The sequence below is a fragment of the Penicillium concentricum genome, assembly GCF_028827145.1.
Source record: "Penicillium concentricum strain IBT 3081 chromosome Unknown utg000001l_segment0_segment0, whole genome shotgun sequence".
In the NCBI taxonomy this organism is placed as follows: Eukaryota; Fungi; Ascomycota; class Eurotiomycetes; order Eurotiales; family Aspergillaceae; genus Penicillium; species Penicillium concentricum.
This window is the reverse complement of record NW_026622754.1, coordinates 5,259,919-5,284,880: the sequence shown is the minus strand read 5'-3', so window position 1 is coordinate 5,284,880 and position 24,962 is coordinate 5,259,919. Positions and strand designations below refer to the sequence as shown.

Genomic DNA, 24,962 nt, shown 5'->3' with positions numbered 1-24,962 from the left:
TCACCTGACGGTATGACAGACCGAGATGGCCTCCATACGTCATGAGTCTCTTGATCGCGAAGACCGCGAGGATGCCCCATTCCTCGAGTCCTCCGATCCGAGCACCCCCGGCCCAGCCCATCGTCATGTCCATAACAAGCCCAGTATAGGCAGCCGCCCAGTAAAGGCCAATAATGCCACCAGCGCCATCAGTTTTCGCCTCAAAGCGACATTATTCGCCATGGTCCTGGCAGTTGAAATCGGCTTCGCTTTCTTGGAGGGCCCAATGGTCCGGATCATGGAGTCTATCGCTTGTCGCCAGTATTTCGCGGGTGTGGATCCGACTAAGATCGGCGTGGATGGACAAGTGCCCGAGGCCATGTGTAAGATCGGCGAGGTGCAAGCTGAACTGGCAGCCGTGAAAGGTTACCATATGTTCTTTGATGGGTCACTGAGTACGTTGATTTGAACTTTCGGGAATTTCTAAGAATATTTTTTAATTATTTTGCAGGCGCTCTTTTGGCGATTCCCTATGGTCTGCTGGCAGACCGTCGTGGCCGCAAATCTACACTCGCTTTGTCTATCCCTGGGTTTGGGTTGAATGCACTCCTTACACTCGTTATATTGTGGTTCTCGGATGTATTTCCCCTGCGCGCGCTTTGGTTTACCGCTTTGACGTGGGTGTTTGGGGGTGGTCCAGTCGTATCGTTTGCGATTATCTGGACTATGATGGCCGATGTAACCACCGAGGCAGAAAGGTATGCTACTCCTCTAATTTGGGCGTGTTTTATAGATGCTAATCGAGTGGTATAGAGCGGGTATCTTTTTTCAATTTGCCATCGTATCGATGGGCGCCGACTTCGCTTCGAGTGCCGTTAGTTCTTATCTGATGACCTTGAATCCCTGGATACCATTGGTGATAGGATTCGGAATTGTAATGGCCGGCATGATGCTCATCTTGGTGTTGCCGGAAACGAAGCATGCACTGCCACCCCGGAAAACCGAACCAACAAATGTCGAGCTGTCAGATCTGGCAGATGACACCGAACCAAAGCATTCTTTGCATGAACCCGAACCACATCGCGCAGAACCCGACATGAATGGTGATCATGAGGACGAACCGCCATCTTGGAGCATCCCGTCATACTCCCACCAATCTATTCTCGCAAAGTTCCGCGCAAATTACCGCTTCTACCTCAAACCCTACCGGTTCATCCTCAACCGAAAACCAGTGCTCCTCCTTCTCAGTGCATTCCTGGTCTACCGCCTGAGCCGAGGCTCATCCTGGTTTTTGACCCAATATATATCGACACGTTATTCATGGACACTAGCGCAGTCCAACTTCCTGGTGTCTGCTCGCCCCACTGTGTCAATCCCACTATTCCTCTTCGGCCTACCTTTCCTCAAAAGCCGAGTCCTCAACCCCCGACTTTCATCCACAGAAAAAGACCTCTGGCTCGCGCGGCGCAGTATATTCTGTCTGACAATTGGAACCCTCGGGATCGGCCTCTCCCCAACCATCGCGACCTTGATCCCTAGCATGGTCATACAGACCTCGGGATCGGGCTTCGTTTTCCTTGCCCGCTCCATCATTACCACTTTGGTTGAGCGCGATGAGACCGCTCGTTTGTTTACTGCGATAGAGATTATCCAGTCATTAGGGAACGTGGTCGCGAGTTTATCCATCACGACTGTCTTCCAGATTGGGCTGCGTCTCGGTGGGGTCTGGATTGGTCTCGCGTGGATGATGACCAGTACGCTCTTCTGTTTAGTCGGAATAGCTATCTGGACTTTCAAACTGCCTCCAAGCCCTCCGACACCGGACTTTGTGGTAGATGATTATGACGGGGATGACAGGGCGTAATCCTATAGATCTTGTATACCACTCATAGCTTCCGTTCGCACTCAAAGCGTTTCTTTTTTTTGGTATCTATTATATTATACATATCCTTTGTGAAAATAATCACACAAATAGGACAAAGATCTGGAATCCGGAGATGAGTCGATGTGTACCTCACTGCAACTCTTATACTACTTTGTACGAGGAAAGGTGCCTGTATGCCTCAGGCATAATACCACGTGACAGCTCCTGTCGCATGTGAAGATCACCAGCTTGTCAACCCGATTCCACTGTCAGTCGCAACTTGTGCTGCCGGCGGACTCCCAAATAGACACTTGTTTAGCGCATGGCGTGTTGACGATTGAGCCCGTACCACAGCCCATTCTGCCTATAGCTGTCATAACACAAGATGGAGAGATACTCTCAGTTCCGGGATCGAGGTGAGTTTCCACTGTGATAACCAGCCCCTCCAAGTACAGTTATGCTGACATTTCCCAGGCTCGGGCATTGCACCCTTCCTCCCAATTCCCATTGAATCACTCGGACTCCAGGCACCCCTCCGTATCTTCCTCTTCTGCTTCCGCCTTCCGCTATTCATCTTCATCACTCTTAGCTATTTTTTGATCTTACAATGGCTTCCTATCGGCTCGCTGGGCAAAAAGGCTGCTCTGTGGTGTATCCTCGGAGTTCCCAGCATCTGGTGGATTGATCTCCAAGTGGACGGAGTACGAAAAGGGTTCGTTCGACACCATTGGAACTATAGCCTGTTCCGCTGGTAACTAACAATTCCGACACAGGTCCTTGAAGCAGCAGCAAGCGCGCCTGCCTCAGCCCGGCTCGGTCATCGCCTCGTCCTTCACATCACCCATTGATGCCGTGTACCTGGCAGCTATCTTCGACCCGATCTTCACAGCCTCCTACCCCAACACTCGCCAGGTCGAGCGCATCTCTCTGCTCCAGGCCATCCTGCGAGCCTTCTCTTTCCCCGCCACGCAGCCAGCCCCTGGTGCCCAGATGGTGGATGTCTCGACCCTGGTCGAGAAGTACCCCAATAGGCCGATTGTATTGTTCCCAGAGTGTACGACCACCAATGGCCGCGGCATCTTGACCCTGAGCAACTCCCTCCTCAGCGTACCTCCCAAGACCAAGATCTTCCCCGTCAGTCTGCGCTATACGCCTATGGATATCGTGACCCCCCTTCCTGGGAGTTACATGAGCTTGCTTTGGACGCTGCTTAGCAAACCGACCCACTGCATCAGAGTGCGCATCGCGGAGTCCATTACGAATAGCCAAAACGCTATCGGTACACCTTCCTCTAGCAAGTCGACCTATAGCACGAATTACTTGGACACACTGGACCAAAATGGTCAAGGAGAACAGGCCTCGGCCAGCGAAAAGGCGCTGCTGGATAACGTGGGGGAGTCGCTCGCCCGTCTGGGTCGGGTCAAGCGGGTTGGCTTGGGGGTGAAAGAGAAGCAGGAGTTCTCAAGAGCGTGGAGTCAGAGTCGTCGGACATGGTGATCTCGATACATAGTACTTTTTGGTATATTTTAGATATTTAACTTAAACACAGTGTGTGGGCTCAGGTTACTCTCGCCAATACTGCAGGTATATGGGTTGCATATGCAGTCCGCAAGTCGAATCCGGTTTGCTAGGCACAAAATTAATGGTAGAGGATAGATCTGGGCTTGGGATTCGCTTTCTATCGAGGTACGGATCATTGTATAGGGTAGGGGGAAATAGCGGTATAAGAAGGGTGTCTTTACCATTGAGTCCACAATATCCCGCGGTTGTACCTCAATTGTATTTTCAACCTATAGTGTCATGGTGATTGGACTTGGAACAGTTCTTTGTTTTTAATTAGACCAGCTCTTGGTTTGCAGATGAGTCAAGCCTAAGATCCATGGATCACAATATCACTCGAAGAGATGAGCAAACGAAAGTCCATCCTTGAGACTGGAACACTCAGTCCTATCTGATATGATATTGACTCGTTCGATTCTCCAGGGCTGTTTGGACTACGCGACGTGGCCCTAATCTCTCTCTCACTCTCTCCCTCTGTCTCTTAGCTCCTTCCTCTTTTCTCTGTAGACACTCAAGGCATATCTTGCCGAGACCAACCATGCTTGTTCAACTCCTTCTCCTAGCAGTGGGAGCCGCATCGGTGCCTCTTGCTAGTCCCAATCAGGCATTGAAATTATGCTTCGAGAATGCTCTGACGGACCGGGGAAGCTTCGCCTTTGCCGGGGATCTGTTCTACGACCACATTGTGAATCGCTACAACCTGAACATTCCCGTTACTCCAGCAGCAATGGCTTTTCCCACGTGAGCATCCTAGAAGATAATGGTTCATTATGTCCCTTACTCATAGACCACAGCTCTTCTCAGCAGGTGGCTGCTATTGTCAAGTGTGCCGCAGAGCACGGATATCCAGTCCAGGCCAGAAGTGGAGGGCACAGCTATGGCAATTACGGTGGGATTTCAAAATTATCTCATCGCAGAGCAGTTTGATCTGTAGACTAACATGAATATGTGACAGGCCTTGGAGGAACCGACGGCGCCGTTGCGATTGACTTGAAGCATCTCCAACAATTCTCCATGGACAATACAACCTGGCAAGCGACGATTGGAGCGGGAAGTTTACTGAGTGACGTAACACAGAAGCTGTACCACGCCGGAGGACGGGCTATGTCTCACGGAATTTGTCCTCAAGTGGGCTCGGGGGGACACTTCACAATTGGCGGTCTTGGTCCAACTTCGCGTCAATTTGGTGCCGCACTTGACCACGTCATGGAGGTTGAGGTGGTTCTCGCCAACTCAAGCATTGTCAGAGCCTCTGATACGGAAAACCAGGACCTCTTTTGGGCTATCAAAGGTGCTGCCTCGGGCTATGGTATCGTCACGGAGTTCAAAGTCCGAACTGAGCCTGAGCCTGGTACTGCGGTGCAGTATGCATACAGCTTGGAGATTGGGAGCCCCAAGGAACAGGCGGCCCTCTTCAAGAGCTGGCAGGCTTTTGTGTCCGACCCGAATTTGACTCGAAAGATGGCATCTACCCTCACTGTGCTTGAGCATAGTATGGCAATCAGTGGTACCTTCTTCGGCACAAAAGAAGAGTATGATAAGATGAACCTTAGCAGAAGATTCCCCGGTGCAAATGGCAGTGCATTGGTTTTTGATGACTGGTTAGGTATTGTCGCCCACTGGGCCCAAGACCTTGTTTTGAAGTTGGGCGCTGGAATCCCAACAAATTTCTACGCGAAGTCCACTTCTTGGACGCCCCAGACCCTAATGACCCCAGAGACTATCGACAAAATGTTTGACTACGTTGGTACCGTTAACAAGGGTACTTTGGGCTGGTTCTTGTTGTTTGATTTTCAGGGAGGTTACACCAACGACATCCCAATTAACGCTACATCTTACGCCCATCGTGATGTGCTCATCTGGCTGCAGTCCTACACACTCAATTTCTTTGGCAACATCTCCCAAACACAGGTCAACTTCCTTGGCGGGCTTAATAAGATCGTCACCAATGACACCCTTCCCTACACTGCCTACCCGGGTTATGTTGATCCTCTTGTGAACAACGCCCCCGAAGCATACTGGGGTGCAAATCTCCCCCGACTCCAGCAGATCAAAGAACAAGTTGACCCAAACAATGTGTTTCAAAATCCACAGAGCCCATCTCCTGCAAAAAAGGGACAACATCCCTCCGAGGAGCCTCTGTGACAAACAGTCTGGTCTTCTACATTCAGAATTACATTGTGCAGTAGATATCAAATCAAGACATAATCAACTTATTTTGTAAAGTATTCTAGAAACCTCCGGTCAAGGCATGATCCTACCTTTCCATGATATAAGCTCATATCTTCCAATCCCTCGTATTTGTATCTCTATTCATTCTCGCGCTGCTTCGCCGCCCACTCTTCACTCTGACGAGATGTCCATTCCCAACGAAGCGCCCACATCTCTCGATACAACTTCTCCGAGCACTCCGAGCATATTCCTACCTTTTGATGAAGTCGCTCTCCAGGGATTCCAATGATGCCAATATTGAGAGCTCGTAAAACACGTCCTGTACATCGCTCTCGTTGGAAAAATGGCACGCCAAACTCTTCACACCGTTGAACTCGTCCGAAATGAATGCAACTGCACATCGTCCACATATCATACGTCTGTACGCACATTTTGAGGGTAACTTTCTGTACTTCCAAGGTTAAGTCAACGGAAGGAACACAGACACCGTATTATATACTTGGGGTTTCTGAAGGTTGGCTTAAGGATCTATGTATTGGACCAAGGGGACGATTATATATACGTGGAAGTAGAAATCTAAATTGTAGACTACAAAATATTCATTGATACTGCAGACTTTGGTCTTTTAGTCCTTTTCTTTGTTTCTTTGAGGAAGAATATCTGACACTTGATCGACAAAGACATACACAGATCATTGTCTCAAGATGCAGCAATTGCCATTCATACATTCTGACAGTGAGATGATAGGAAATATCCTATGTAATCAGAGGCAGGATCTTTTTGGACGGCTAATTCACTATTAATGTATCCAATAATAACGAGTGAAAAGATCTGCCACGAATATCAAAAACTAACTGGGTATTGGGTATTTCAGCAGCTTGTTCATAGACGCATAAGCTCAGTACATTAAGTCGCGATACATATTGTGATACATCATGATCGTTTCAAGGCTCCTCTGGCTAAGGTATCGATGCGATGGGAATACAAGTCCATAAAATGCATAACAGGGTCACCAAATACTACGCCTCGGAGCTCATGGTCTGCAATCCCACAAGCATCCACATTTTCCCGTGGTGGCAGAGCAGGAGGGCCACCGGGGACTGGTGGTCCCACAATCACAGGACGGCCACTCCATTGATCTCGCGGACGAAGAAGAACAAGTCGACCAGCAAGTGACAGATCGGATGAGGGGATCCTCCAATAGATAGGAGCTGATTTCTTCTTCCTGTCATACAACGCTAGTAGTGACCCCGGTGCAGGCGAAACATACAGATCTAGCAACGAGAGAAAATAGCCCTTGTCAGCACGGGACACTGGGTCCCCTTCGTTGATAAAAGCGAAGAATATGGACTTTGATCTCCGAGCAGTAGGAGCGAGCTGTAATGGACGAAGAGATATGGGTGGAGCACCAAATGTAACACAGTGAACGTGCTTGAAGCAGCCACGGAGATGAGTAAGTTCGGATTGCACGACTGGTGACTCGGATAGGAGATGTAGATATAGCAAGCTGGCGACGGCTCCGCCCGCGGAGTGGCCGGTGAAGACTAGCGAATAGGACATGCGTGAGGGGTCTTCTTCGAGAAGACTACGTAGTTGGGCTGCAACGGGGGCAACCATTTTTCGGGCCACGGACAAGAACCCCGAGTGACAGCAGTTGGATGGGTCATCTAGGAAGCCAATGGGAGAGGTTGGCGCCGTGTGAACGTTCACGGCCCAGTCCAGGAAGCTCTGCGTACCACGTATGGCGAAGACAATCGTGTTCATATCGTCTATTGGTAGTGACTTGACCACCATGGCTTTGGTGCCCTGTAGCCAATCTGAGTTCACGTAGGAATGCCGCTCACGGCCTGAGGGTTTGTCGTAGACACGGCGCGAGTACTTGGCTGCGAGTTGGAGGAGGGGATATGTTGGAGGATAGCTTTATTCGAGATCAGCAAGTTGGGCTAAATAGTAACTCAAGGCTGGGGGGTCTTACAATTTCAGTGGTGTTAAATGAGGTGGTAATCGCGAATTCGCATACAAGTACACCTTGGAGAAATAATCCACAGACCCTGTTGGCTTCTTCCCTTTTCGCTGTGATCGGCGATCTTTCTTCTCATCTGACTGGGAAGGAATTGTACACGCAGCAACTATTGTCACTAATGAGCATCATTCGATGATACAATAGGAACTATGCCACTTACTCAGTTCATTTTCTCTCCCACAAAACGACCCCAGGTCGATCGAGGTGATGACTTGATCTAATAGCCGCGATGTAGCCTCATTGACATTTGCACCACCACCCAAACTCTGGCGGACCAAATTCTCGAGATCGAGAATCGTGGCATTGGTTTTGTCGACTGTATGCGATACTAAGTTGGTCACTGATTGGTTCAGATTCGTACATGACGTCCATTTTGAAGGTTTTGAGGGTTGAGGGTTCCATGGTGGACTGTTTACAGCAGCTCCCGAGAAAGGATAGACTGGCTGTGGTGCTGGTTGAGGTTGTAGATAAACCATAGACGTTGCCATATTTGGATGGTATGGGACTGTAGGTGTATGAAAGGTGTTGACTGAATACGCCCCCGCTGACGACGCATATGGGAGATGCGCATATTTCTGTACCCCTATTGCGCTCTCTCGCTGATTCGGACGTGGTGGTTTTGGCGGGGGTTTTGGAGATGGCGGTCTCTTTGAGCGACTTGAACGCCCAAAGGCCATGGTGTATATCTATATTCAGTATGCGTGTGCCTGAATTCAATGACTATATTGAAATTTAAAGAGCCTCAGTCCTTGTATATCTTACATCGAGGTAAGAAAAAAGAAAGGAGTTATGCAGGTTCTTCACGTCAAAGACTCTGATTTGCAGGACTGCCACGGTTTTCCATCGACTTCGGCTGGCCATATACGAGCACAGCCCCCAGGGCGCCTCCACAGCCAACGCGATTGGTCGCATGTGAAGAACGCTATTCAGCTGAACATATCATTTTGATTTGACATGAAATTTGGGCCTGTCGACAAAACCTCGGTAACTACATGTGAAGGATAAAAAGGATAAAAATACGAAACGAGAATGAAATTTAGAACTATACAACCACGCTGAAATTGAGAAGGGACATCTGATTGAGTTGCATGATTAGCCCGTGGTTTTGACCGGATCCGGTCCATATGGCGGGCATCAAGTTGCTGACCTGTGAATGACTTAGTAGTCGCGAACCACAAGCTTGTTTATTGTTGAATAGCCCGGATATTATATATGAGTCACTCTGATTGCCATATTTGTTCGTCACACGTACGAAGGTTGGCGTAGGAAGTGGTTTCCAGATGGAAGGTCACGCAGCTTTAATATTCATGCCAGTCGAAGTGATCGTGGAAGTGAGTATATTTCCAGCTCCCCGTGTGTGACATGGATGCGGAGGTCAGATGATAGTTGTTGACTAATTGGGTCACGACACCACGGCCATCGCCAATTGGGATGTCTGCAGTAGGGAGTTCCGTATTTGAAGAGTGACATGGGCAAAAAGATGGGAGATGGAGGCAGGGAGTAGAGGGGAAACATGTCTTGTATTTCCGTGTCTTACCTCGTAGAGGTAGTATGTAAAAAAGGGTATAAAAAACCGGTCTAGCCATAAGAACATAACATTCAACCCACATAATGACTCATCTAGTCATCGTGCCTCGTGATCAAGAATAAAAAAGAAATAAAAGTAAAGGTATGTGAGTCAAGAATGGGAGGAGAATGAAGGGACATCAGACAAGGGGGAAAAAAAGAAAGAAAAAAGAAAAAGTAATATACGGGACAACAACGCACATGGGAGACCGGCTCTATGGCACTTCTTTGTCGCCTCGTTTCAGACCACCAGGCACATCGATAGCATCACGCACCCAATCCATAGCAGCAATCTCATCAAGGGACTTGCGCTTCGTGTTGCGCTTGAGAAGACCTTCCACACAGTCACGAGCTCCCTCAAGTCCCTTGCCCTTCTCGGGGTCCCATTCCTCGTCCTCGTCGGCATATCTATACCAAGCCCATTCAACACGTGCAATACGATGCGGAGTCCGGGCACGAAGTTTGGCAGGATCTCCGCGAGTGCCAGGGAGAACATCAAAGGGCAACCTGTTCTCCATGATGGCATAGAGTAGAACACCAAGCGCCCAAGCGTCAGTGGAGCGGCCATCGTAAGCCTGACCCATCAGAATCTCAGGGGCCGCGTAGTCTTCGCTGCCACATCGGGTCTGTAGGAGTGGGCTCTCGGGAGGTTCAGGAATACGTCGTGATAGTCCGAGATCGCTGAGAGTGACCACAGCGCGGTCGTAGGTACGCCAGTCTTGCACGTCATCCATGACATGAGCGGGCATGGTAAGCAAAACATCTTGAAAGATGGTCAGTATAAGGTGTGCAATATTTTGGCAAACCTGACTCACTTTCCAACTTGATGTCCCGGTGAACGATGTAATGAGCATGTAGATAACGCACAGCATCAACCAATTCGGCAAAAATACGTCGGATCAACTCCGGGGCCATGCGAGGAGCTCCTGATGTGGCAAACTCGAACAAATCTCCACCAGGACAATAGTCCAAAACTAACAAAGCACGCTTTTCATCGCTGCCGAATGCTTTCAGTTGGACGAGGGACGGATGGTTGACCGACTTCAAAATTTCTACTTCGCGCCTGAGTGATACCTCCAGTCGGCCCTCATCCGCGCCTCCAGCGGGTCCATGTTCGATGATTTTGACGGCAACCAGCTTTTGGTGGTTCACAAACCCGTGGAAAGAGCCAGCTCCATCACCATCCGGTGACAAAGGCATATCGGGAATAGGTTCCACGCGTGCTGCCAGACTGACCTGGCTGAACGTGCCCTGGCCCAATGCCCGGACTTTCTGATAAATACGTGCCTGCTCTGTGCGGACCGACCGGACAGAGTATATCTCCTGGGGCGTGGAGAGGGGGGCAGGGTGACGGATAACCGGTTCATTGTCATTATATCCACTGCCACTGCTGCGAGGTGGGCTGGGAGGACGAACGGTCGGCAATGTGATACCTCGGTGAACAGCGAGATGTTGCTCGCGATGAAGTCCATTGGACTTCGAGTCGGTGCTCGACGAGGGGGCAATGCCAAGCCCAGCATTCCCTGACACAGCAATCGGACGGGGAGGAACAGAAACCCGGCCGGGTGGTGCATAGTCACTCAAACTGCGGTTCCGAGAATGAGAATGCTTCGATGGCGAGTCGTGACGATGCCGATTGTTCACGGATAACTCTTCTCCCTGGCCATCGATTCCGGTATATGGTTTGGCGCGCGAACGGGACATGACCGGTGGCCCAAGCATTTGTGATGAATCGCTCAGGCGAAGACTAGAACCATTGCGCGACGCCATCGACGAAGAGCGAGATAACGACGGTACATCAGCTCTCCGCCACGGCGCAGCTCCTCCAATTGGCGATGGCAATGGAGTTATGTCACCCATCGCATTCAATTGAGGTGAGGACATGAATGATGCCGGGGACAAGGAACCCGCGCTGTGTATAGGTGGGGCGAAGAGGGCACGAAGACTCGGGGTACGACGTGGATAACTTCCGGACAAACTGGTCGAAGCATATGGATCGGAATCTCGCGAACTGGACGGACGAATACTGGGTAGATCGGTGCGAATCTGAAGAGACGGCAGTGGTGATTCGGGATTAAGTATGGAAGGTATGAGGTCGTCTACCGAAAGAGGCCCATCATTCTCCTCTTTCTTTGTATGTTCATTGTCGCTTGCATCTTGAAACATTGTTGACATGGTCGATAACCCGGAATCGGATATATCAGGGTTGAAAAGGGTGTTGGGGGGAGGGGGATGACTCGGCCGCAAACGGAAGGCCGGGAGCGTTGAGTTCTATCCTCCGGGGGGGGTGTGGGGGTCAAAGTCACAAGATATAAAAATCAATATAAGACGGTAGATAAGAACCAAGGCTCCAGACCTAGGTAAATAGCCTTGGCGTAGGAAGACCCGTTAAGGGTTCACCTCTCTACTCCGTATAATTGGAAGATGGGAACCACATGCAAGATTAGGGGGAAAGAACAAAGGGAAATGAGTACTCCGTACACTAAAAAGGAAGGGAAAACGCCATGGCTGGGGCGATGCAGCGAAAAGAAAACCAAAAAAAAAAAACAAAAACCTGAATTAATCGGGGCTAGTCAGCTGACGATCCTAATATGGTTAGCCTCCCATGTGTCCCCCGCAGTGTTTACTTGAGTTTATACTGCAATTTAATATGGGATATGGAGATTACCTGACAGAGATGATTATACTTTTTTATATGTCTATTATACTATTCGAAATGATTTACATATGTAGTTTATATAATCTGATCTTATATATCTTTCAATACTCTGTACTGTAACCCCCCAAGATGTTTGCTCAGAGTGTATTTTCTAGTTCTAAAAAGGGAAGGTGGTATGCCTATCATCTGCACTTTTCTGTGGGGCTCAGGTATAACCCTGGAGATTATACCTACATGTAGTATCTTGTCCAACCGAAGATCATATCTACGCTCTCTAATCCGTACATATAAACTTTCCCTTTCCTACATACCTCGGTGTTCAACCCTTGCTCTCCTTGGAAATCATAATTCGGCTGGGCCCGAAATTGCCTTACCTGCAGTCATGTAGGGGCCAAACGCGTCCTGCGCGGTACATATATATACCTAATTTTAGCTCTCGCGGTGGCTTGCCCCCGAACCCAAAATCGATGTACTATGCGATCCTCCGCCTTGGCATGACTGACCGTACGACACTCAGGCATTCTGTATATACTTTGTACCTTTCTAAGGGTGCAATGCTGACTCGGCAAATACGAGCCGAGAAGGCAACCCATTCTCCATTCCTGAGAGTATGTGGCCCCGGTCCATCCCGTTATATCTCATTCTCCGGATAAATCAGCCCGCCAACTCCCCCTACAACCCCTCCAATTAATTGGACATATGTGCATAGCGCCCCTTGCCATTCTGCGCCTCTCCCGCAGGAGCCGCAATAGTTGAATATTATGCCGGGAATGTTTCAGGGTGTTGGGATCCCTGCACCCTTTCTACCACCGAGGCCAAGGTTAAGTACATATGGAGCAACATAAGTGGAGACGAACAAACTCGATCACTGTGTGCACCCCAGGAGCGTTCCCATTTGCTGGTTGAATAAAGTGGCTGGGAAGGGATCGACATGTACGAACCCGACCCGATAACCCGGACCCGACCACGGTGGGGCTTTATATGGTGAACCTTGAGCCTCAGAGCGAAAATGCTGGGATTCTAGATATCAACAAGCGTCATTACGGGCACTACGGAATAAATTATTGGGGCGTTGTCATTTGCCTGATTATTTCCCAACTTACTCATTTGCGCACATCGTGCTTCTCTGAGTCGGATGGGTGCTAACCAGTCCGGTAGACAGGTCAACAAACACCGCATCTTTAATATCAGCCAAAAATACGGGTTGACAGCTTTCACTCCCTTCAAATAAAATATTCATCCCGTATAGTTTACAAGAGTATAGACTCGCACAGGGGCTACGAACCACTTCGAATTTAGCGCAAATTCCCCCTGAGGGCTTGCACATTTTGCTCCACGGAACGACGTACAAACCTCTCCTGGATATGAATAATGGCGGTCTCCATCTTCATGAGGCGGGATTTGCTTGCAACAGTGGTACATGACCAGGCTGTATCCCTCTAGTGCAGGAGCATGGCGAATCCGGCGGTCCATATCCCCAGGTTAGAGCGGTTCTCATCGCTCCCAATCGGGAGTGCCTTGTCGCAGCATCGTGTAAGGCTGGCTTTTGGACCTGGGCTACCTGTGCTAGGACGGGAACAGCCTCCAGATGTCCTTTATGACCTTGAGTCCGTATTTTAGGGACATGATAGGAGGAAGAGATTAGTAACACCTTCGAGGCAAGTGTTGCAATCTCTCTTTCGGAACGCTGAACGCTGAACGCTGCACTTGGGCACTTGGGCGGTCACGCATTTAGGCAATTTAAAGCAAAACTAAAATCCACCCGATCTGGAAATCTGATGGGCATAATTAAAACAATCGAGTTCTTGTTTCATCTCTATCCTACCAAGATTCCCCGACTGAGTACTCGGGAGACTGACAGCGCAGTTTAGCACACGGTTTCCCGGCGTGGGGCTTTTATCCCCTAAATCAGTCAAGTCAGACCTCCTTTTCTATTCTGTATACGATGGCATCGCTTCCAAACTTCGATGATCTCCCTCCTGTCAAGGGAATGCCACAAGGCTGTGCATGGGGCATCTTCGACAAAGATGGCAAGAAAGATGTTCTGGGCACCCTGAATCTACTCACCCCAGAAGTCGTGAAGGATGCTGTCGCAGAGGTTCGCCAAGGCGTGTCTATTTCTCTAAAGTGAAATACCCTTCACTATCTCCAAGACATGAACCCTAATACCACTAGTTGGCCCATTGGAAGCATCAAATTTCCCGGATTCTTTCGAAAAAGCCTCTGTCATAATGTCATGAAGTTGGAAGACCCAGCATCTGGCAGCCACTTTGGGTTTGATGATGAGGTATTGGGCTGTCTGGTCATTTTCTGTCCCACTAGAGCTAATCGGTTCCAGGTCGAGTTCAATACCCAAGCCAGTAGTCAATGGGATAGTTTTGGTGCGTCCAAAAATTCTGATTTTGGAATAACAAAAAATGACTCCAAACCCAGTTCACTTCATGCACCTCCCAACCGGCCTCGCTTACAACGGAGCAAACCCGACAATCGAAGCATTTCAAACCCCCAAATCTGCCCAGCATCTTCCAACACTAGATCGTAAGAATATTCAACTCAAGCTCAACCCCAACACCGAAAAAGGCTAATGCAGAAAACTAGACTGGCACCAACGCGGCTGTGTGACAGGCCGAGGCGTACTAATCGATTTCAAGAGTTACGCGCAGAGCCACGGGATAACCTACAATCAATTCTCCGGTTTCCGTATCGGGACCACCGAGATAGAAGTAGTGGCTACCTGGCAGGGGGTAACCTTCCGAGCAGGAGATATCCTCCTCATCCGATTCGGCGTAACAGAGACGCTAGGTCAAATGACTGGCCCCGAGCAGGGCGCTGCGATGAGCAGTGGCAAGATGTGTGGGTTGGAGGGGAGTAAGAGAATGGCGCGCTGGCTTTGGGATCGGCATTTCGCTGCTGTTGCTAGTGATAACATCGCTGTCGAGGCTATGCCGCCTATCATCGATGGTGTTGAGCAGCCTACCCATGAACTTGTGTTGCATCAGTGGTGTCTAAGTCTGTTGGGTATTCCGCTTGGTGAGCTTTGGGATTTGACAGCGCTGTCTCATGCTTGTAGGGCTAGTAGGCAGTATTCTTTCTTGCTTACTTCGTCACCACTGAATTTTCCTGGTGCTGTTGCGAGCCCTCCTAATGCACTGGCTATTCTGTGAAGGGGAAACATTTTTACGTGTCAATAGTCTCAATGTGCGCCAATTTGTGAAATTTAATGCAAATGAACTTTCCGGTGACTTTTATTTGGAAAGACCTGAGATCGAAATTCATATCAGCCCCGATTCCGGGGGAGGGTTCTAGTACCCACTTTGGGCTCCACCTGGGCACATGGCTTAGCTCCTTGTTCTGTGGGCCCTAATATATGTACACGGGTAGAACAATATGTGCGGTATTGGTGATTACATGTATCCTTCTATATTCAAACAAGCATAATGTCAAAATCAGCTTCCCTTGCAATATCCTGCCACTGTATGTCCACGTGCGATCCAGCTGCTGCCCGCCGGTTCCACAGAGCTTGAACGATTTCAAATAACACATTGATATTCGGGATCCCGTGGCGACTTTTGCGGCCAAAGAATGCCAACATGCGATTTTGCAGATCAGGCCTCTCGCAGTCAGCCGCAATCACAAAACCTGCCCAGTTATACGAATGGCCCCCCTTCTCACGCGTGAGTGCATCGACAGATTCCAGCTCGTGGATTGCTTTCTCAACCAGATCCTGTACGTCGCTCAATCTTGCGCCACGCAAAGTACGGCGGAAGTATACAATCGTCGCGTAGTAAAATGAGTTCAGAGCGTGCTGGACAATGATCGAACCCGGGGCGTCTGGGTTTGACGGGGTTGGAAAGTTCAAGTAGAGCTCAAGTTCGAGCCGGTCTAGCTCTCCTATGGGCATATGTGTCCGAGACTCAACAATTGTGGTGATTTGAGCGAGAAATTGGACCAGTGGTGTTGTAATTCCATGCGATTGTTCTAGGTAGTGATGGGAATCGGAGGGGCCATTGAGGAGCGACATGAGCCGTTTGGGTACAGGAAGGCTGCATAGGGACGAAAGAGCCAAGTAACTTTGGATCATTCTAATAGCAGTCGGACTTTGGATCCAGTCGCCATGGACTTCGTTCTCTAGGAGACCAAGGCATCCAGCGACGTGTGCTCTCCATCGGCTGCGGCGACCAGACATACCTTCAGCTGTAATGCAAGCGAGGACAGCAGTTAGCGTGGGCTCATCTAAGCAGCGATCCCGATGCAAGCTTCCTCGCAAATGACGCAGAGCCAGCTGGTCATGGTGGACGGCAATGGAATGGTACCGCGAATCATGGCGAAGGTGAGAAATACTGAAGGCGGAACAGGCACAAATGGCGTGGAATATTGAGAGATGGATGTTCGACTCTGCTGGGGAGGCATCAAGGCCTTTCAGAGCTAGAGGTAGGAACACTGTCCGGCAGGGATTGTCCGGGGTGTCGATTAGGAGCATGTTCCCGCTGAGAAAAACAACCCAGTAGTGGACTAACTCTGTCTCTACTCTTGGAAGAGTCAATGGACTCATGGAATCCCAGAGGGTGGTCTCATTGCTGTGAGTATTTAATACAGGTTTGCCGTAGTCGCCCGGTTCTGACAGCCGATGTTTGGGATTTTTGTGGTGAATCACATGGGATATTGCGTTGATAGAGATGTCACTGGCCCGATAATAAGGCTTTGACAATGCTGTGCAAGATTCCTCGTGAATTTCAGGCGGGGATGGTGCGGTGGTCGATGACAATATATCCCACGTTGGTCTCGGTGAAGCCAGCTCACCATCTGTGTCGCCAACTGGCGAGTTAACGAAGTCTGATGAGTTATGCTGTGTATCTTCCGCATGTTGGGTTGGAAGGGCATCTTCCAAGTTGAGTAAATCAACACAGCGCGTATCTTGAGTCTCAGGCCTTGAAAAAGCCGAGAACACTGAGAATGGACCTCGTTGTTGGGCACAGCCGTGCCCCGAACACCCATCCAACTCAACCAGCAGTGCTGTCACGGCAGCAGATGACAACCCATGGTCCATATCTGGTGCTGGGGGCCGCAATTTGCGCCGATGAGAGCGGCCCCCGGGGGTTCGAGACCATCCTAGGCGCAAATCATACCCTTTGCATGTCCAACCGTGTTGCTGGCACCGCTGACAGTAAGGGTATTCCTCGTCGCACTTCACTCGACGGTCTCGACAAGTCCAACATCCAGTGAAAGTCTTGGTGCGTGGTTTGGGTACTTTGGCATTTGACGATATGTCTGCCATTGCCAAGGATCTGAGAGAGGTGAAAGCTCTAACGCGGGCGAACCAAAATTATTCCCCATTTGCCCCGTCGGCAGTAGCCGGTCCCTGATCGACGCGACAGCGCGGAAGTTGGGTGGCAAATATTTTAGAAATGTACCAAAGGCAGCCTGGTGTCCCTGTGTCAGTAAATGCACATGCGTTTAGGTGTGTTTATAAGGGAAATATTTACATCAACGCTTCTTCACTACATAAGGTAATCAAATGTTCTAAATATATATCAGTGAGCTAACCTTTCTCGGAGAATTTATACTATCTTCTTACTAGCTTCAATTAATCGAAAACCTTGATTCAAGGGATTTTGATGTGCATTGGGGAGACCGTTATTGCTTTTATCTCTTGTCGAGGCAACTGAATCCCGAATCCCTCCAACTGTAGACAGATGATAGTCCCTAGCATTGAGATTCTCATCAGTCGAGTGACAGCTCCATACTCGGACTCAGTGCCCGAGGGGTTTTTCATACCAAACAACTCCTTTGTTTCATTTTTCATGTCAGATTTTCCTGTTAACCGTATGGTTTTGGGCTATATCGCCATGGGGATCTGGGTACAAAGCGCGGCAGAAGCCGTAACCCGATCTTTTATAGAGGTCCGGAATAATTTGGATTCGTCCAAATTTCAGCAGCGGTGAAGATAATGCACACACCATCGTGGTCCTCATATTCCGAGCGAATGGAGCAAATATCTCGCCCTCCCCCTGGACCCAGCTGTAGTTTCCGGACAGGAACAGATAGGATATCCTCCCTGGTTTATACACCAAAAGCATTCGTATGGGAGCAAGCATTCTTTCGAGATTTGCCATACACCATGGGATCGCATATTCTCTCCAAATTACAGACCAGAAGCGATAAGACATAGACAAATACAGGAAGCCTGCACACCCGGGTGTTTGGGGTGCCGTCCACGGGGCGTTTGACCGAGGAACATCCTCGCATCTCTCTTGTGGCATTGGGATCAATCAAGCCCACCGAATGAATAGTTTCATTTTGCAGCTAATATGTCAGTAGGAATGCAAATTTCACTTATTAGACTGGGTCAGGATGTATGAGAAATTGTCTATTGGAAGTCACTAGCAGCATTATAATACGTTACTGACAGACACTTGCAAGCGCCATAGCCAATTAATCGCAGATATGCAAGAGACTTTTCTATGTACACAGAAGAAATACAAAGTACAAACCCAGTTGCACATCCCATTCCCAACCCACGCATAAATGCGAAACATAATGCTTGAAGCGCCGGAGTGAAGAGACCCGCAGGGGGGAATAAAAAAAATAGTTGTAATACATCGCAGATGGAAAGACAAAGCGAGGCGGCTAATCGTCAACCGCCAATGTCGTTGAAGGGTGGCGTGGAGGGTATGGAGAATCGGATAACCAAAAAGCGGAGGAGGATGAAATTGGCCATGCTAGCAATTTAGAAGAAGGCCTTTCGCGTCACCTGTAGAGTCGCAGTTAGCAAAAGTCACATAGCACATCACAGCAATATACATACAGCCCAGGCACCGGCAATGGAAGCCACAATGCCGCCAGAGATCATCATTGGCTTAAGTCCGCGTGTGCTCTTGAAGACCATGCCGCTCAATGCGCCGGCCACGATGCTGTTAGATGCGTCGTGCTTGCCTCGCACGACTCCGAGGCCGGAGTTGATTCCGTTGTAAACCATAGCCACAACACCAGCCGAGTTTCCGAGGAAGGGACCGCGACGGGTAACCGAGTTGAGTACTGCATTAAGACGGATTTTCGGTGCTGCTGTAGATGGTGTCTTTTTCAATCCTTCTACAAGTCCCCATGCGCCTCCAGTAGCGAGCGCAACGAGGTAGGTAGTTCCGGTACCATAACAAAGGTCGTCTGACCATCCACGGGATGGGAGCACTGATCGGGAGCCGGGGAGGTTATCAAGGGCGGAGTCATCGAGAGAGAGGTAATCAAGGGCATCCTGGTTCAGACCAGCCAGGGGATGAAGGCGAGAGGGATCGGGAATAGCAACCTCGGAGAGGAAGGATGTGGCATCTTGCGCGCTTGAAGGGTCGAAGGCATCGGGCCCTTGGTTTTGCTTGCGGCCGCTGAGGGAGTCCCAAATCGACATTGTGAAAAGAGGTTTGAGAAGATAGAGGATGGGAGATAAAATTACAAGGACCTAAGGAGAAGGCAGGGGCGGATGACTGGAAAAGAAGTGATGGCCCTGTGCTCGCAGCTCCACTGGCATCGGAACAGCAAAAACTTCGGTCCCGTGACTTCCGGCGATCCAGCGGAGAAGAGTTTGACCGATGGATATGCGCTTTACCCGATACAGAATCCCACTTTTATCATTTTGCGGCCTGAGGCATCGCGGGGAGCATAAAAATTAATCGTCGGGAGGATCTTTCGCGCGGACCGTTATCCAAGATACCGGGGCTTGTATAATTGGGGGCTATGACTGTTGGTGATTCACGTCAGGTGCAACGTGTCGTATCAACCGAAATGGAAGACCTTGCGCAGAAAGTGCAATTGTTCTCGGAGAAAACTCTCCGAGATATCGCCAAAGGCCCATTGGTGAAATTCACACTGACGTGCCAAGAGACTGAGTAAGTGAAGTATATTTTCAAATTCATAAGAACCAATTTGTTCTAATATTTCAAAAGAAAGGTGAACCGGGTATGGCAGTCGTTGGTTCACACGCTATCGACAGCATCTATCTCGCCACCTCATTCTGCAGAGGCATGCAATGCTGCCTCTGCTTTTATTGATGCTGCCACAAAGTCACAATGTGATACGACTCAACAGTTGGTTTTCTCACAAGAAGTGTGGCTTTCAATATTCGATATTTGTTGGACTCGATATGAAGACGCCAAACCAAAGCCCGTTAAAAAGCTCCTCGCCTCAATCATTGCCATCCTAGCCAAACGTCACCAAGGAGCGACAAGAACAGCCCTTCAAACTGCAATCATTAATGCCCTAACTCCTAGCATTGTGCTTGGGGAGCCTCAATCACGACTCAAGGGGTCCCTAGTGTTTTTGGAGACATTCATTAGAAAGGATGCCCTGTTACCTAGCGAGTTTATCCCCTTGATTCGTCAGTGGCTTTTGAAGAACACGGATAGTTGGCCGACCCTGTTCGCCAATGATCATGAAACTCTGTCTCTAGGAGAATCAGGCCCCGCTTTTGACGTTGCATCTGGCAGCCTGTCTGATGAACTAGCAGCGAGGATCTTTGTCCTGGGGCTCTTGATTCAAACTAACAACAGAACCATGGCTGTGGCTGCTGGTAACTTGCTGGCAATGTTGATACAGAAGATGAAGGCTGAAAGCTCACCGGAAAAGCTGTCAGCGATGTGGGTAATCCCAGTGAGACGCACAGCATTGCAAAACATAGAAACGCTGGAAGACGTGTCCAATAGGCTTCTGCAACCTCTGTTCACCATTGACCCCAATGGCTTCAAGATCTTCCTTGACACCCTCCCAGTCAAGAGCCTTCTCAAAGGTGATATGACTGATGCGCCTGAGGCAGAGTATATGGTTCTTTTCGCTGCTCTGCAGATCGGCAAGAAGATCAACTTGGTTCACGAAGATTGTGAGTAGCTCCGTGAATCTAGATTTATTGGAATTTGCTAATATGCGCAGATATTTTCAACTTTGGTAAATCGAAAATCGACGAAAATGAGGTGTTGGTTATGAAAAGCGACGTTATTGGCAACTTTCTCCTACACCGCGAGCCCAATATCCGTATAGCTGCTCTCTCGCTGTTGATCACGGCCTTTTCCACGGTCAAGCCATTTACAGTGGGGGCAACGAAGGCTATCCTTCGAGGACTGCCCTCTATGCATGCCGAATCTGACGCACATACCCGAGGAGAGGTTCTGAGTCTGACACGCAAATTCTTTGTTCGTCTAAGGGGTGGCATTGTCAAAGATGCAGATGTTGTCGAAAAGACGGAGAAAGCACTCAACAAGTCAGCTCAAGGTCAGATCAGAAATGAAACTGAAACCAAGGAGTTCCTAAAGGCATACCTTCAGCTATTGGGTAATGACTTACGTCTGGCCGCCTCATATCCGCGCCACATCACTGCTCTCAAAGCTCTGAAGCTCCTGCTGGACTCCGGTCTTGATCCACGGATAAAGGTTAAGCTTCAAAAATCAGAGATGGAGAATCTTTGGAAAGTTCAGGTCGAGGTGTTTGATGCCCACCTACTCCGGTTGTTGATTGATCTCCTGCTAGATCCATTTGAGGAAGTTCGTCAAACATCGCTTTCGATCTTGAGTTTGTGCCCTCGAGAGATTCTGCTCAACGGCTTGCACAATAAGACAGACCAGCAGTCGGCTGTAGGCATGCGGCTGACAGATGCAATTACCCGAGCGGAAAGCCTGGCAAGTAACACGAGCAGAGCTGATCACGCTGATACTGTTGCTCGTCTATACCACATCATATTTTGCGCAGCCCTGCCAGCCAACTCCGGTCAACCAGCTTCTGATTGGTGGACAACTAAGGCATCAGTTGTTGACACAATTTTGAAAAAGCTTGAGGAACGTCTTCTGGATTCAAAGACCCTTTTCAACTCCGTCATGCGCGAGGCGCCGCTTCATGGATATACGTCCGGTCTTAGGTATGTTGTGTTGGACCGTACATGATACAATATCGCTGATTGCAATTCCAGGTATATTGTCCTTATGCCAAACTTCCACTCCCTGATATCTGACGGGTCGGGATATGCTGCTTGGCGATCTGTCCATGACCGCATTGTTGCAATTTGCGATAAGATCTGGCTCGAGGCGAAGCCTTTGCTGTGTATCGATTCACCCGAAGGTCACTCGGATGAGCCCACCGAGGATCTGAACGTGGGACCCAAGGATGCCCTTTCTTACTCCTGGAGATCTCTTCGTGAAGCAAGCCTTTTGCTCCATGCCACTCTGGTAAACACCAGTTACGGACCAAGCGGCGACCACGGCCTCAGTTTGGCGGATTTTTCAAACATTGGAGGCGTGAGCTTCACACAGCTGGCTGAACTCCGCCACAGAGGTGCATTTTCCAACGTCTCACAGACATTTGCCACATGCTGTCAACGATGCAGCGCCTCGAAAGATCCGTCAATCCGGGAGCTTCCTAGGAGCTGGTACCAGGAAGCTAAGTCGACTATCTTTGGCTCGGCATCTCAGCTCACCCGTCGGTCCGCTGGCTTGCCTGCATTGGTGACGGGAATTGTTGGCTCCGATCCCGGAACTCCATTCTTCAATGAGGCCATTAATGAACTTCACGAGATCTCATCACTTCCAGTGGAGTACGACAAAGAGAGACAGTACTTAGAACTGCCCCAGGTTCATGCGATGAACTGTCTGAAAGATATTTTCACCAACGCGAAGCTTGGCCCCCATACCGAGTCATTTATCATGAAGGCACTGACGCTGTCCGCTGAACGCCTAGGGTCGCCAATCTGGGCCCTTCGCAATTCAGGGCTGATGCTCTTCCGTGCCCTACTCACAAAAATGTGTCGGGTCATTCCCGGCGCTGGGCCTGGCTTTGGAGGAAATTCCGGCTCAGAGCCAGGATCCCGGATAACATTCCCCAAGTACCCTGGTTTGCTTGAACTGCTCTCTGGTCTTCTTACAACGACGCAGGGTGAAGCAGCGGAGGGAACTGAAATTATTACCGAGCGGGTGTTCCCTGCACTGGAACTCGTTGGTGATAAAGTCCCCAACTTGGATGATCCTACTGATGAGATGCTGCGCGGATTGGTCCTTGAGCACCTGAGCAGCCCAGTTTGGGGTGTTAGAGAGCATGCAGCCCGTGTATATGCGTCATTGCTCACTCGACAACATATCCCACAAGATTTATGCACTCTTATTGAGCTTCCCTCAAAAATCACCGAGAATTATGTTCATGGTGTTGCTTTGTGTGTGCGATATGCCCTTCGTCGATATTCATTCACCACCGATGATTTCTGGATATGTGAGTACACTGAACAGCCCCTAATCATAACCGAGCTAATCCTTTGGCAGCAAACCTTGAGGCACTTTTCGCGACGTTGCGCACTGTATTAGAAGTCCTGTTCCGCGTTGGAAAATCACCGACTGTGGCAGGCGAGCTTGTTGAAATTCTCAATGGCACCCTGGAGCGAGCGATCCAAGCACAGAGCGAAAGTAAGTGGACATATATTTGGACAAACAAAAGCTGTGAACTAACCATCTATAGACCAAGTTATTTCTTTTATCAACGAGATGTTCGAGGTTCACGACCTCAATGGGATTTTGAGATTTGTTTTTGACGCTTCTCAGTCGGGATGGAACCTCTCAAGCACTGTCCGAGCATCTGCCCTCCTTAGAAGAGCGCTTGCTTGGTGTACAACATTGAAAATACTTACTTCCCAGCAATGGGAGCAGCTCCCAGCATTCTTCGCTGGCGTATCGCAATTCGACGCAGATGTCGCTCGTTGGATTTTGGAGCAGCTCCACGAGTCAATTAGCGAAGATGAGAGGTATAGACAGCCATTGGCCGACTTGTATTCGTCTGTGATTTTGGGAGATAGTCGACCAGATGTGAGAACAATGGCCTCGTCCAATCTGGCTTCTATTATGGAGAACTTGATATCCTCACAGTTCGATTCTGTGTCAAGTATGGGCCTTCCATGGGACGCTATCGCAAATTGCTTCCGCCCCGAAACCGATATCACAACTTGGAACAGAGAGGCAACAGACGCTGAACTCCGACTTCGAGGCTGTCTACTGGCCATCCGACTATCTGTTGATCAGACAGCTGTGTCCTCATTTGAAAGCGATGTCGGCAGCTGGACTATCAAGCTTCGTTCTGCCTTGAGCGAGGAGACGGTGAGTTTTGTCATGGCGTTTGTCTTGTAATCGAGTCATTGAGCTAATTTCTTTAATTTTCTAGGAATTCACAACGCGTTTTGCTGCAGCTACCTCTGTTGCCAGCTTTTCACGGGCTCTTAGATCCTCCGGTGCCCAGCCATGCGTGGATGCAGTGCTACTGGATGTCTATCTGGTCTTGTATGATATGCTTAATGATGACGACGACGAAATTCGTGATGTTGCTGCATCAGCTGCCTCCTGGGTTTTGTCGCACTCGTCCGTTTCACCTGACGCAGATGTAACCCTGGCGCCTCTCAATGCAAGCGCCCTGCTCGCCGACTTCATCATCGATAACTATTCAGATTCCGCACTCCTTGGGCAACGAGTTCTTCGATATTTGACTGGCCAATGGCCAAGGATCAGTGGATCTGACGAATGCAGTCACTTGGTTGCCGTGTCGGACCAGATCGCAGAGTATCGCCAAGAGAGTACGGTCTTGTTCGTGGAAGAGAAACAGAATCTGTTTATTGATGATGTTCGCGAGGTTGAGGTTTGGTCGCGAGCTCTGTTGCGGTTGACTCGCTCGACGTACACTAAGCTCCCCTTGGATGAAACTTCTGCCTGGGCCTATGATGGACTAACATATCTCTGTTCTCTGGTTGGCTCTGAGAAAGAGTCGGATGGGCTTCTTGGTTGGGTCTCAAAGCCCGAGATCTTCAACCTAGGTCTCCGAGTTATTGTCATCTCTTCTGCTCTCGGCTCACACGCCTTCCAGGCAGAGAGCTACTGGGTGCAGCCAAATGCCTTCCGGGCATCTCTTGAATCCCTCTTAGATGCAGGCAAATCATCATCAATTCATGAGGATTGGTTATCAAGAATCCAGGCTGGATTGGAAATGTGAGATTTAATGTGAATCGAAAATGAAAAGATAACTACATCAGATAGAATATTGAAATATCCCATATCTCGTTTGCCTTTGCAAGTCTGCTCCTTCCTTCACTTTTGCCTTCTCTATCACTTGACATTTCCTATCTAAGACCTTGAGTCCTT

At 49.3% G+C, this 24,962-nt stretch overlaps 10 protein-coding genes across 10 annotated transcripts; 5 read left to right on the top strand and 5 right to left on the bottom strand.

Moving 5' to 3' along the window:
• Positions 1-25: 25 nt before the first annotated feature.
• N7517_002009 (putative MFS transporter) lies at positions 26-1,843 on the top strand (the record flags this gene model as incomplete). The annotated part of the gene is made up of 3 exons (XM_056719739.1): positions 26-434; positions 491-737; positions 793-1,843. 3 exons carry the CDS (start codon positions 26-28, stop codon positions 1,841-1,843), a joined length of 1,707 nt encoding a protein of 568 aa, XP_056583874.1.
• A 385-nt stretch (positions 1,844-2,228) lies between these two features.
• Positions 2,229-3,340, top strand: N7517_002008 (lysophosphatidic acid acyltransferase LOA1; the record flags this gene model as incomplete). Its single annotated transcript, XM_056719738.1, has 3 exons — positions 2,229-2,259; positions 2,318-2,555; positions 2,617-3,340. 3 exons carry the CDS (start codon positions 2,229-2,231, stop codon positions 3,338-3,340), a joined length of 993 nt encoding a protein of 330 aa, XP_056583873.1.
• Positions 3,341-3,941: 601 nt separating this feature from the next.
• On the top strand, positions 3,942-5,548 carry N7517_002007 (FAD-binding oxidoreductase; the record flags this gene model as incomplete). Its single annotated transcript, XM_056719737.1, has 3 exons — positions 3,942-4,144; positions 4,198-4,292; positions 4,359-5,548. 3 exons carry the CDS (start codon positions 3,942-3,944, stop codon positions 5,546-5,548), a joined length of 1,488 nt encoding a protein of 495 aa, XP_056583872.1.
• A 164-nt stretch (positions 5,549-5,712) lies between these two features.
• Positions 5,713-6,006, bottom strand: N7517_002006 (uncharacterized protein; the record flags this gene model as incomplete). Its single annotated transcript, XM_056719736.1, has 1 exon — positions 5,713-6,006. The coding sequence occupies one exon, from the start codon at positions 6,004-6,006 to the stop codon at positions 5,713-5,715; it is 294 nt and encodes a 97-aa protein (XP_056583871.1).
• A 502-nt stretch (positions 6,007-6,508) lies between these two features.
• Positions 6,509-8,086, bottom strand: N7517_002005 (lipase family protein; the record flags this gene model as incomplete). Its single annotated transcript, XM_056719735.1, has 3 exons — positions 6,509-7,493; positions 7,551-7,704; positions 7,759-8,086. 3 exons carry the CDS (start codon positions 8,084-8,086, stop codon positions 6,509-6,511), a joined length of 1,467 nt encoding a protein of 488 aa, XP_056583870.1.
• Positions 8,087-9,379: 1,293 nt separating this feature from the next.
• Positions 9,380-11,339, bottom strand: N7517_002004 (putative protein kinase; the record flags this gene model as incomplete). Its single annotated transcript, XM_056719734.1, has 2 exons — positions 9,380-9,927; positions 9,980-11,339. 2 exons carry the CDS (start codon positions 11,337-11,339, stop codon positions 9,380-9,382), a joined length of 1,908 nt encoding a protein of 635 aa, XP_056583869.1.
• A 2,429-nt stretch (positions 11,340-13,768) lies between these two features.
• N7517_002003 (uncharacterized protein) lies at positions 13,769-14,987 on the top strand (the record flags this gene model as incomplete). The annotated part of the gene is made up of 5 exons (XM_056719733.1): positions 13,769-13,950; positions 13,999-14,110; positions 14,162-14,204; positions 14,257-14,361; positions 14,422-14,987. The coding sequence occupies 5 exons, from the start codon at positions 13,769-13,771 to the stop codon at positions 14,985-14,987; spliced, it is 1,008 nt and encodes a 335-aa protein (XP_056583868.1).
• Positions 14,988-15,247: 260 nt separating this feature from the next.
• Positions 15,248-17,098, bottom strand: N7517_002002 (Zn(II)2Cys6 transcription factor; the record flags this gene model as incomplete). Its single annotated transcript, XM_056719732.1, has 1 exon — positions 15,248-17,098. The coding sequence occupies one exon, from the start codon at positions 17,096-17,098 to the stop codon at positions 15,248-15,250; it is 1,851 nt and encodes a 616-aa protein (XP_056583867.1).
• A 1,452-nt stretch (positions 17,099-18,550) lies between these two features.
• Positions 18,551-19,222, bottom strand: N7517_002001 (protein transporter TIM23; the record flags this gene model as incomplete). The annotated part of the gene is made up of 2 exons (XM_056719731.1): positions 18,551-18,574; positions 18,629-19,222. The coding sequence occupies 2 exons, from the start codon at positions 19,220-19,222 to the stop codon at positions 18,551-18,553; spliced, it is 618 nt and encodes a 205-aa protein (XP_056583866.1).
• Positions 19,223-19,596: 374 nt separating this feature from the next.
• Positions 19,597-24,813, top strand: N7517_002000 (uncharacterized protein; the record flags this gene model as incomplete). The annotated part of the gene is made up of 7 exons (XM_056719730.1): positions 19,597-19,700; positions 19,758-20,686; positions 20,737-21,715; positions 21,767-23,055; positions 23,106-23,246; positions 23,299-23,930; positions 23,995-24,813. The coding sequence occupies 7 exons, from the start codon at positions 19,597-19,599 to the stop codon at positions 24,811-24,813; spliced, it is 4,893 nt and encodes a 1,630-aa protein (XP_056583865.1).
• Between the last annotated feature and the right edge of the window lie 149 nt (positions 24,814-24,962).